This window comes from Procambarus clarkii, chromosome 12 (genome assembly GCF_040958095.1).
Source record: "Procambarus clarkii isolate CNS0578487 chromosome 12, FALCON_Pclarkii_2.0, whole genome shotgun sequence".
NCBI lineage: Eukaryota > Metazoa > Arthropoda > Malacostraca > Decapoda > Cambaridae > Procambarus > Procambarus clarkii.
This window is the reverse complement of record NC_091161.1, coordinates 45,480,059-45,492,173: the sequence shown is the minus strand read 5'-3', so window position 1 is coordinate 45,492,173 and position 12,115 is coordinate 45,480,059. Positions and strand designations below refer to the sequence as shown.

Below are 12,115 nucleotides of genomic sequence, written 5' to 3'. Positions count from 1 at the left end.
TTCTGAGACTGCAGTGGGTTCAGTGACATTGGTCGCAGTGACTTGTAGCTGTTTTAGGCTACTGTTCACTGATTTGCCACTGAGGCCTCATGAACTCATCTCCAGCTTTAAATGATGATACTAACATCAACCTCTGTTGGTATAGTCAGCTGTAATCTCCTTAGTATAATGCTACTGGAGAAATATAATCAGCTGACAAATTTAGATTTCTACTGGTATTGTTTATCTGCAGGCATAGGTCTCCTCAGGCTTGATACTGGGCCTGAGAGTAATTTACCTCCTGCAGAGTTTAACATGGTTATACCCTGATATTTAGTAGGGCTACCAATGAATCGATGGCAATAGTCTGTCCCTACAAGGAGACCGAAGTCAGTGAGGTGATCAGACTTAATATTATCTGCCAATTTTATTCCTCTATTTCTCAGGAATTTGGCTGTTGCTCTCAGACCTTGAACTTGTAGGTCTACTGGTATTTTGTCCACCACAATGGCTTGTACTCGACAGACGTACCTGCCTAAGCGTACTGATGGTTGTACCACCTGGTAGACTTGAGGTCCTGCATCTGTTACAAACCCTGAGATGTTGAATGACATCTGGGCTACAGGCCTTAATTGTAATTCATCTGCCAACTTTTTAGTGATGTATGTTCTTTGGGATCCTTGGTCAAACAACCCACGGGTATGGACCTTGGCCCTCTTATTCAGGATGGTAATTTGGGCAGTAGGCAAAGTCGTATTACCTTTAGACTTTGCCGATTGGACACTCTTTGTTGGTTGCACCTTGCAGTACTGTACTGTGGTGGGAATGCTATCTTCCACCTTGGGGTTTGGAGACGTTGTTTTGGTGTCTCTGCACAATGCTGCATGGTGTTGACCTTTGTTACACCTATTACAGGTGTGTAATTGGGTATCACAATCCTTGATGTTATGTTTCCTGAGGCACCTCGTGCAATGTTGCAAATCTTTGAGTCGCTCAACACGGGCGTCACTATCAGGAAAATTAGGGCAGTGGTACATTGAATGTTTCTCATTGCAGAACAAACATGTTCCATAGCTTCCTGTACCCTTTGGTGTCACGTTCTTGGGTGACACAGTAACTATAGGCTTGGAGGGTCCCACTGCATATACGCCCACACTGCCACTGTTCCACTTTGGTGTTGAATTATATTGTCTAGATTGATTTGGAGTACCTTTGGTACTCTGTGGTTTACTATTATTGGTTTCTGAGGGTTTACTTGGTGGTTTTAATTTGTCATGTGTTCGTAATTGATGAACTACTGACTTTAAACCTTCAGATATTTCATTCATGGATAAGATGCTTTTATTGTAATGAGCACTCATTTGTCTCAATATGTCCCTAGGTATTTTCTCCTGGACAATTATTTTCAAGACCCACTCAGCCCCGTTTGTATCTGCTGTCAGGCTGAGGGCATTGATCAATGATTCTACCTCCAGCTTGAAGACTTGGAGTGAATCAGCTGAAGCCTCCGGTGGGGGTAAATGCAACAGCTCATGAACTAAATGTGATGTTCTTACTTCTGGATCAGCATAATTATCCTTGAGGAGTTTTACTGCCAGATCATAGCCGTCATTAGTTAATCTCAGATGGGATACTACTGTTTTAGCCTCACCTGATAATTGACCTTGCAAATAAGAGAATTTACTACTCTTTGGTAAAGATTGTTTTGAGTCTACAAGGTCAACGAATTTGTTCCAAAATTCGTCCCAATCTTCCTCATCTTTTCCTGAGAAAGTGGGTAAATTAATTGGAGGGAGTCGAGCTTCTGCTTGACTCGTATTAGATGCAACTGTTGTTGTTGTTGCTGTTGCCTTGTTCTGGGCAACTAATTTGACATAAGGCTGTAGCGTGGCCTGAGTGTGATCTTCATAATTCGCAAGATCAACCATAATGTCGTCTATTTCTGTTTCTGATAAATTGGTGTTGGCAAGTTCAGCCACATATGTTGCTATTTGACATTTGATTTGCTCAAATTTACCTGCAGCTGCTTGATAATAGCTTTCCAGGTCAGCATAATCAACTTGAGATTGTTGTGACAAATCTTCACATTTCTTGATCTGTCTTGTTAAGTGGCCTTTAAGACCTGCAAGGGTTCTTTTCATTCTCCCTGCATTATCCATACTGGCTAGTTGGTGAAGCCTTGTGGGGCTTGTATTTGGGCTGCTCATAATACTGAACAAGCTCTAATGGTAGCCTAGGGTAAATTCTGCACTCACTAGGCAATAATCCTACCTCTACTAGAGGTTAGCACTTAAAATTAATACACATTATATATATACAATCATCCACACTAATGATTTGAGTGATAAACCAGTGTCACTGGAAGTACCTTTAGGTTAGCTCCTCTATATCACCCTAGGATGGAAGAGACACTAATTAATCACTCAAAGGTGTAATGATCATAAGTAAATTATTATATATACAACTCAATTCGAGTTGATAATAATTACACCCAAAATAGGGTCTGCACCATTCATTAATGGTGCTAAGTTGTTGAATATAGTACAACTGACTATGGTAATAATGGGACTAGGATGAACAATAATAGTTCAACTAGTCATATCCTACCCTGTTGTGGGTTGGCAATTAGTAAATATTATACTGTGATCACTAGTGCAATATATATTAAATAATTCTCTATTTGGAGAAATAATATACACAATTATTGTTAATAGCCTCTTAATTAGCCTCTATGAAACTTCTAATATTATCAAGAAGTATTAAATATTATTAGTGACCTCGCGAAATAAACTCCACAAAATTCGTGGATAATCTCTCGCGAAATGTAACACCACGAAATCCGTGAACAATCTCGCGAAGACACAGTCACTAATTTGGATGGCTTCTATATTAGCGCTGTCATTTCACGAAATAACACGCCACCAAATATCTGTGGGTGTGCATGAAACCGCTGACGAAGGTTGAACTGGGCTGAGGGAGGCTCCTGAGCTCCCACGAGGCTTCGCCGCTGTCTTTGACTGGCTGGCCTTTGTTTAAATAACACTGCACTAGTATATTTAATGAATTCACTGGTTAACTGGTTCATCCGGTACTAAGATGACCAAATGTGGGTTCAAAGGACCGAATATTCCGGTTCCGAAGGTCCAAATAATGTGGGAACCGACCTGTGAGATTTATATTTATTTAATTTATATGAATATATATAGAATTTATATTTACGTTAATTTATATACTTCGATAGCAATTTGTATAATGATAAGTGGACTGTATTTCTGCAATAATCTCAATCTCACAAATCGATCCTCTACACATTAGGGGGGGTTTATATTACACATATGCAGCCAATCAAATTACAGTAATAGCTACATACATTGATGAGGTTCCTTCTCTTATAGTACAGCAGGTTAGTCCACCAGGTATAACTAGGGTGTAGACACCAAATTATCCTCTTTGAGGTAGCTTCCATATCACCCAGTAACTGGTGCACAAATCTTGCATCCTCGTCTTGACCTGTCAAAAGTGCGCTAGCTGTGAAGCCAGATACCTATATATGACAAGTATATCAGAGAAAACAGTACATGGAACATTAAAGACCTGGCTTAATTACCTTTAGTTTGAGGCTATTTCACGATCTAACCGGGTCACCCTATATCCTGACATTAATGGCCATAAATGAATGATAAACGGGTTTCGGATAGACTTAACTTGAATTGTAGACATCGTGTTGACAATGGTACACCTTTGGCTTCCATAACACTACGTCCAAGTAAATTTAACAGGAGCCGAATTTGCTCCCGTGTGAGCCTCTGGTCTCATAAACAACAATGGCTGCCCTCCTCCTCACTCTGACGCCTGGCCTACTTTGTCCAGATTTCAGAAAGTGATAGAAGGGTCACATTTACTCTACTTTAATATTGATAATTAAGTTAATTTATATAAGATGTTTTTATGATGGTAAAGTCCAAAGACTTATGTATTTAAGAATAATTCCCAGCAGAATAGCTGGTGAATTATAATAGTATGTGGTGATGATATCCCGTTTTCTATAGACGGTAATTCCACTACAAGTTACGTTTTCTATGGTTAACTTGTTTATACAACACAGCTCTTATCTGTCTGTATGATATTATTATTAAATGGTGTCGGATTTTCCGACAATCGACTTGAGAATGGTCCAGGACGGACCGAAACGTCGTCGTCCCTTCAAATTCTAGTGTGTGGTCTGGTCATCAAGGATCATGATCTACTGTATGCCTACCGTGCCTCCTACTGCTAGGTTTCAGTTCTCACTTTGGTTTTGGGTTTAGCTCTTCCTCAGTTGCAACTTTACCAGCTTCATGGTTTTGGTATCAGGTACCTACTTCCGCTTGGTTACTTATATTTTACAATTAAATTGATTTTCTTTTATTTAGACTAAAGTACTGATTTATATTGCTCAATTAAAGCACAAATGAATGTGAAAAGACAATATAAATTGGAGATGAATCAATCCAGTCTGGCAATACTCTGATTTTTATATGCATTCATACCAGTCTGTATTGAATCTTAAATTAAAGCAAATGGAACTAAACTAAATCTGGAAATACTAAATACAAATTTTACCACTGTACAACTTTCTATGCTTCTTGTTTAAATTAAATGGCATAATCATAAACGTTCAGATTTATTAATGAAAACACAATGTACTTTTACATGTCACTAACTAAACACTGACCTGAAGAACTTTATCCAATATTACTTTATGTCCTGCCTCAGCTGCTCTTAATTTCTTTTGTAGCTTTTCAGCTTCTTTCTTCCACACCTTATCATCTTCCTGGTGTATCTTGCTTGTTACTCCCAAACCTGAAATATCTTCATGTTCACCCAAATTCCTGTTTGCATTCCAAGATTCTTTTAACCTGTTGTAAAAATAAATTCAAGATATTAATAGTAGTACAGTAGCAGCATTTCAAAATTCTATAAAATACTGTAATACAGTATTAACCCACTGCCACAGTGAACAACCCCTGTAAAGGAAACCATATTACATATATGAGAACCTAGGACACCTAATCAACTAGGCTGCTACTCATACATTGACCCTTGACCAGCGTTAATTGTATATATATGCTATTTTTTGTCTAACTACCTGCATGGCACACATTGTATATATACTTTTTAACCCTTTGGCTGCACATCATATCATATGATGGGCTAGGTAAGAAAAAACCAGCGTTGAATGTAATGAAACACCATTTTCTGGGTGAGTCCCGGAGGCTCCCCGGAGCTATCCCAGGCTGATATGCTAATGTCAGACTTTGGCATCAGTCATGTGTATGGAGTTCTTAGGCCTACCGGGGACCACGGCCAGAACCGGGCCCCCTCAGAGAGGCAAGGGGAGCAATGGCCTATAGAAGCCCCCGTGTGGTTGTAAGCATTCTATGTCTGCCATCGATCGGAACAGGCACCCAGAAAGATAAGCGCCTCAAAACAAACCCCTATTCTGGTTAAAATTGCTACCAAAAACCGAACTAGTGGATAGAACTCCCCAACCGAAAACAAGCAAACTAGTGTGACGTCACACACCGCCGCGCCGCTGTCTTCCCCCTCCCGGGTCTGGGGCTCCCCCTTCCCCCTCCCTGGGAGGGGGAAGGGGGAGCCCCAGACCCCCCGCGCCGGCTACCCACACCTCAGTTCTTGAGGCTGGATGTCAAAAACGCGAAAAACCGCCGACCGGAGGGAGGGAGGGATGCCGGGGAGCCTCCGGGACTCACCCAGAAAATGGCGTTTCATTACATTCAACGCTGGTTTTCTGGGGGGAGCCCCGTCGGCTCCCCGGAGCTAACTACCCACAGACAGAAAAAGAGGGACTTACCCGGGAGGCGGTCGTCGCTCCCTCCTCAACTCGAAGCCGAGACAACTGGCTGCAACCGCCGACCCAAAGCAACACAGGCCCGACGGGGCCCAGGGACATTCACAAGGTAACGAGCAGCCAGGACCCTGTTCGACCGCCAAAATCCCCGTGCCCGAATATCAGACCAAGACATATTCCCAAAGACGGCAGCAAGAGCCGCGAACTTACGAACGTCATGGGCACGGGGATAGACCGCAGGCTGGCTGGACTTAATAACCCTGCGGACGACCTGAGAGACCCGAACCCGCGAACAGGGAAGAAGGGAAACCGGATCAACCCACAGCGCGTCCCCGGACACAGAAGCTGTGGCGCGCAAATAACGGCGAAGCGCCGCAACCGGACACAAAACATGATGCACCCCCGGCCTGACCAACCAAGCATCAACCACCCATGGACCCCTCCGGAACACAGCAGTCTGATTCTTCGCCAGAAAAGAAGGAGACGGCTGCAACAAACAAAACAATCACCACGACCAAAAGAGCAGAAACCCCTGCACCGGAGGAGAGCATGAAGCTCCCCTACCCGACCCGAGGCCAAAGCCAACAAGAAAAGTGCCTTGGAAAACAATCCTGGACCGAAGGGGCCACAACGAAACGAGGAGATGAAAGGAAAGCGAGCACTCTGTCCAAAGACCAGGACGGCTCAGGCGACGCATGAGCAGGCCGGAGGTGAAACAATGCACGAGACAGCTTGCGAAACAGCGCAGACGTAACATCGATACCGAAAGTAAGCTGAAGCGGCTCCGCCAGCGCCGCACGATACGAAGCGACAGTGTTAGGCATAAGATGACGGTCCTGAAACAACCACGAGAGGAAGGACAAGACCACCCGAACAGACAAGGAACTAACACGACGAAGACGCAAAAAGAAACGGAAGGACCGCCAGGAAACTTCATACTGCCGCCGAGAAGAAGCCCTCAGGCGGGACACCAACAAGGAGGCCACCTGATCACCATAGAGATGATGATAGACTAGAGTAAAAAAAACTATACGCGAAGACTCGAGGAGAAGATCGAACCAGCCACGTGACGTACCGGGCCCGATCTGCTGAAAGAGGCGGAGCTGCGGGAAAACCCTCGGGTTCGGACACCGAGCAACCAGCGCCTGAAACCAAGCTGGGGCCGGCCACCAAGGGGCCAGAAGGACAACTCTCCCCTGGTAAGTCTCTAAGCGAGCCAGGACCTGGAGCAACAGCCAAACCGGGGGAAAGAGGTACAGGAACCCCCATCTCGACCAGTCAAAGCCGAAAGGCATCGGACCCCGACGGCCTCGCGATCGGGGAAGGGCGGCGCATAAACGGGAAGACGCCGTGACCACGTCGACGCGAAGAGGTCCATCTCGGGGTGCCCGAACGTCTGGCAAAGCCAACGGAAGGACTCGTCGTCGACCGTCCACTCCGTGGAGAGGGGAACGAAGCGAGACAGGGCGTCGGCCAAGACGTTGGACACGCCCCGTACGTGAACCGCCAGGAGAGCCAAACCCCGGGAACTCAGCAGACGAGTCACCCGAAGCGACCAACCCCAAAGAGACAAGGACCGCATCGAACCCCCGCGGTTCAGGCAATGAACCACCGGAGAGCAGTCCGAATGGAGCCGAATCGTCGATCTGTGGGCCACCCGAATCCTCCCCAGAGCAAACCACACTGCCGCGAACTCCCGCACCGTGCTGTGAGCTCGACGGAAGGACGGATCCCAACGCCCCTGGCCGCCTGGTGAGCACTGGTCACAAAACCCCAGCCGAGAGACGACGCATCCGTGTACACATCGAGTGAGGGCTCGGGTAGGCGCCAAGGCACTGAACCCCGAAAAACCCGAAGAGGAAGCCGGTGACGCAGCAACCGACGCAAGGGCCCCCGGGGGTCGAACTCTGCGATCGCGAGAGAGTCGAAAGGGGGAACCCCGAAGGAACCAGAACAGCCGTCGAAGCCAAACCCGACCCGGCGGGTAGACCACCATCGCGAAGTTCAGGCTCCCGCACAGCCCCTCGAGCAACCGCTGGGTGACCCGAGGACCCTCCAGAAACAGACGAAGGCGGGACCGCAGCTGCAGGAGAGACTCCGGAGGAGAGACCAGGAGGCGGTTCGAGAGTCCCAAACGAGACCCAGCCAAGTCCGAACCTGAGAGGGAACCAGATGGGACTTCCTCCAGTTCACCAAGAACCCGAACTCAGCGAGCTGGGAAAGAACCAACTCCCTGGCTAGCAAACAAGCTGACTGGCTGGGAGCCCAAACCAGCCAGTCGTCGAGGTAGGCCAACACCCGAACACCTAGGAGACGCAAACGAGCCACCACAACCCGTGTAAGCGCGTGAACACGCGAGGTGCCAGGTTCAACCCGAACGGGAGACAACGAAAGCGGTAACTCAGACGCCCCACAACAAAACCGAGCCAGTCCCTGAACCGCGGATTGAATCGGGACATGCCAATAAGCGTCCCGGAGGTCCAGGGACACCATCCAAGCTCCCGGCTCCAAGAGGAGCCAAACCTGAGACAGCGTAGTCATCCGAAAGGAGGGGCAATGAACCCAGGGGTTCAGACGGGACAAGTCCAGAATGAACCGCAGGTCCGCGCAGTCCCGTTTCGGAACCGGAAACAGACGGGAAACCCATCTGAGGGACGTCGTCGTTTCGACGACGCCCAAGCGTACCCACTCCAAGACGACTCAATAGAGCGCAGGGGAAGAAACCTGCCCTGCCAGCCCCGACCCCCCAAAGGGAAGAGGGGCCACCCCAACGCCACCGCAGGCCGCAAGACACGACCCGAAAGGCCCACGAATCGTGGGACCAGGCACGGGCGAACAGTGCAAGCCGCCCCCCCCCCATCACCTCGTTTAGGGGGCAAACCGCGAAAGGGCCGGCGACCCTTACGAGACCCAGAACCCCGCACAGCGCGAACAACGCGCCGACCAGACGAGGGAGGGTCCGCAGGAGGAGCCAACCCCGAACCTGACACCAGAGGCGTTCCACGACGAGAGAAACCCCGAGCCCTGGCACAACCTTTCCGGGAAGACCCACCCCAGGACCCCCGGAAAACCAAAAGTCCAACATCGGACGACAAGCCGCCGACGCAGCGTGAATAAACTGCGCCACGGCCGACCCCGCAAACAGGAGAGGACAAAAAGGTGAAGAACGCCTAAGAGCCAGAGCCCAAGCAGATTCCACGGAGGAACCCAGCACCGCCTGCTGACAACGCGAGACGGGAAGCATAAAACAGGGAAACCGCATCCCGCAAAATCGGTGTGAACAGCTTCAACAAGGCAGCCGACGAACGCGCAGCCGAAGACAAGGTGCTGGACCCCGGGACGGACCCAAGCGTCCCCACATCCTCCACGAGCCAATCCGAAGACAGCTCCAGGAGGGAAAAGAACCGCAAGGCCGAACTCAAAAGCCCCGGGCGCGCAAGTCCTCCGCAACGAGCGCCGCCGAAAGGGAGGGAACCTGCACATGGAGCTGAATAACGCCCACATCGCGGGGAAGGGCAGGGGCAACAAGCACTCATTCAGGAACTCAAGTTCGCCCCCCAGGAAAACCTGAATCACCGTGGAAGCTTCCCGCCACTCCAGCGTGCAGGAACGACAGAAGGAATGCCAGGAATCCAGACCAAACAAGGGGCAGTCTGCTAGCCAGGACGACTCCGGAACCTCGTAACGGAGCCAGAAAGGGAACGAAGTCCCAAACCTGAACGTGGACGGATCCATTTCCGAGGCATAATCCGAGTCACGCAGGAGGTAAGCTGCAAAGGCCGCTCGCACACACCAGGTTGGATGCGATAAGCCGAAAACCTCCGGAAGGACGGAACCGACGTACCCAGGGGAACACGGAACCGAACCCGGGGAGGGGCCAACACCAAATCCAACTCGTACGCAGAGGGGGGAAAAGAAAACCCCACTCCTTGTAACAATAAGCCCCGCATCAGTGGGAAGAAAAACCCCGGCGGGTCCAGCGGGGCCCAAGGCCCCCAAGTCAGCCCCTCCCCAGCCTCAAGGTCCTTCACCACAGGACCCGAGGCCGAGTCCTCTCCCCAAGCCCGACCCCACAAGACAAGGACGGAGCAGCCGGGAAAAGCTGGAGGAAGGGGGCCCACTGGTCAGACCCTGAAGCTTCGGCCGGGAGACAAGACTCAAATTGCCTCTGCCGCCCCCGGAATGGGCACCCCCCGAAGCTGCCCGAGTCTCGAGATCAAGTAACCCCTGCTCCGACCCCGAAACCCTCAGACGCTGCAGGGGCAGGGGACCAGAACGAACAGAAGGGGAAGGGGAAGGACGAGGAGGTGCGGACTGAACCAGGATCGAAGCGACCCCCACCCCCAAGTCCGGGTCTCAAAAAGCAAAAGCGGGGCAGCCCCGGGGCATCCGGGGAAGCAACCAACCGAGCGGCGTTGCAACAGAACGAAACCTAGATTGCAACGCACGCGCCCGCCTGTACCCGAATAGAATCATCAGAGGATTGGGTAAATTGAGTCACAAGCAAGCAGCAACACTCACAGGACTCAGGGTCGAAAGTATCACCGACCCAACAGGCAGCGTGGCAGAGGCAAAAACAATGAGGGTCACCCTGAGACAAGGGGACCGAGCAACCCTCAAACTCGCACACAGCGAGTGGGGACTCCGGGGTCACATCCATCGGACCCACGCGCCCCCTAGGGGATTCCCAGGGTCCTGAGCGTTTACTTTAAGAGGACTCGCGCTCAGGTAGTCCCAGGCAGGGTGCTGCAAACCGGCACCCAAACTACCAAGCAAACTTCTAAAGCTGAACCCCAGGGACGTGTACACTCACGGGGACCTAGCAGGGGGCGCCACCGAGGAGAACAGTGGAAGGGCAAAAACAAACTGAATAAAATGATAGAACCCCCCACCAGGCAAAAACAAAAGAAAAACAAAACCCCGCAAGAGGACAGCGAACCCCAAGGAACAGAGCCGGCCGCGATGTCGGGAAATACAAGCTGAGCAGCACCCTGCGCCCCTACCAGTGCAAACTGCCTCTTACCTGCCGGTAACAAGGGAGAACAGAACACCCAAGAGCCCAACAGGCGGCCGAAAAACCGAAAGGTAAAACGGACCAGCAGAGGCAGACCCCGAGGAGCCTGTGGAAGGTGGCCCCAAGCCCCAAGGGCAGTACTTACAGGGCACCTAGGGAAGGCAGCCCTAGGCGCATGCAGCCCGAGTACTGAAGATAACTCCTGGCTCTCGCAGCCACAAAACAACACCACACGCAAAGCACAGTGCAGTAGCGACACCGGAGCCAGAGCACACGACCATCGCCTATAGCATCAGCCTCAAGAACTGAGGTGTGGGTAGCCGGCGCGGGGGTCTGGGGCTCCCCTTCCCCCTCCCGGGGAGGGGGGAGCTGCGCAGACAGCGGCGCGGCGGTGTGTGACGTCACACTAGTTTGCTTGTTTTCGGTTGGGGAGTTCTATCCACTAGTTCGGTTTTTGGTAGCAATTTTAACCAGAATAGGGGTTTGTTTTGGGGCGCTTACCTTTCTGGGTGCCTGTTCCGGTCGATGGCAGACATAGAATGCTTCCAACTACACGGGGGCTTCTATAGGCCATTGCTCCCCTTGCCTCTCTGAGGGGGCCCGGTTCTGGCCGTGGTCCCCGGTAGGCCTAAGAACTCCATACACATGACTGATGCCAAAGTCTGACATTAGCATATCAGCCTGGCATAGCTCCGGGGAGCCGATGGGGCTCCCCCCAGAAACAGCGTTGAATGTAATGAAACGCCATTTTCTGGGCGAGACCCCGGAGGTATCCAGGCTGATAAGTATATTATTAGACTTTGGCATCAGAAAATGTGAATGGAGTTCTAGGCCTACCGGGGACCACGAGCCAGAACCTGGCCCTTTCAGAGAGGAACAAGGGGGCAATGGCCTACAGAAGTGCACACGTTTTTGGAGCATTCTATGTCGACGTCATCGACCGGACTTGGCACCCAGAAAGGTAAGCTCCTCAAAACAAACCCCTATTCTGGTTAAAACTATTACAGAAAGCTTACGATTGGACAAAACTCCCCAATTGAAAAACGAGCAAACGAGAAACGTCACACTTGTTGCGCCGCTCTGCTTGTCTGCGCAGCTTCCTCCTCCCTGGGAGGGGGAAGGGTGAGCCCCAGACCCCTCTTGCCAGCTATCCACCTGTCAGTTTGAGGCTCGATGTCAAAACATGCAAAAAACCAGCGTTGAATACAATGAAACGTCATTTTCTGGGCGAGTCCCAGAGACTCCCTGGAACTATTCAGGCTGAATGGACA

General features: G+C 50.3%; 1 protein-coding gene across 3 annotated transcripts in view; it reads right to left on the bottom strand.

The window, feature by feature from the left end:
- The window catches only part of LOC138363916 (F-box/LRR-repeat protein 16-like), a 153,614-nt gene that overhangs the window by 134,630 nt on the left and 6,869 nt on the right, over positions 1 to 12,115 (bottom strand). For 2 of the 3 annotated variants that reach the window (XM_069323377.1, XM_069323378.1), the window contains exon 2: positions 4,694 to 4,877. In XM_069323377.1, the coding sequence (XP_069179478.1) occupies positions 4,694 to 4,877 (184 nt within the window). Of the gene's footprint in view, positions 1 to 4,693; positions 4,878 to 12,115 lie in introns of those variants that run through there. The other variant, XM_069323376.1, reaches the window with a different exon arrangement.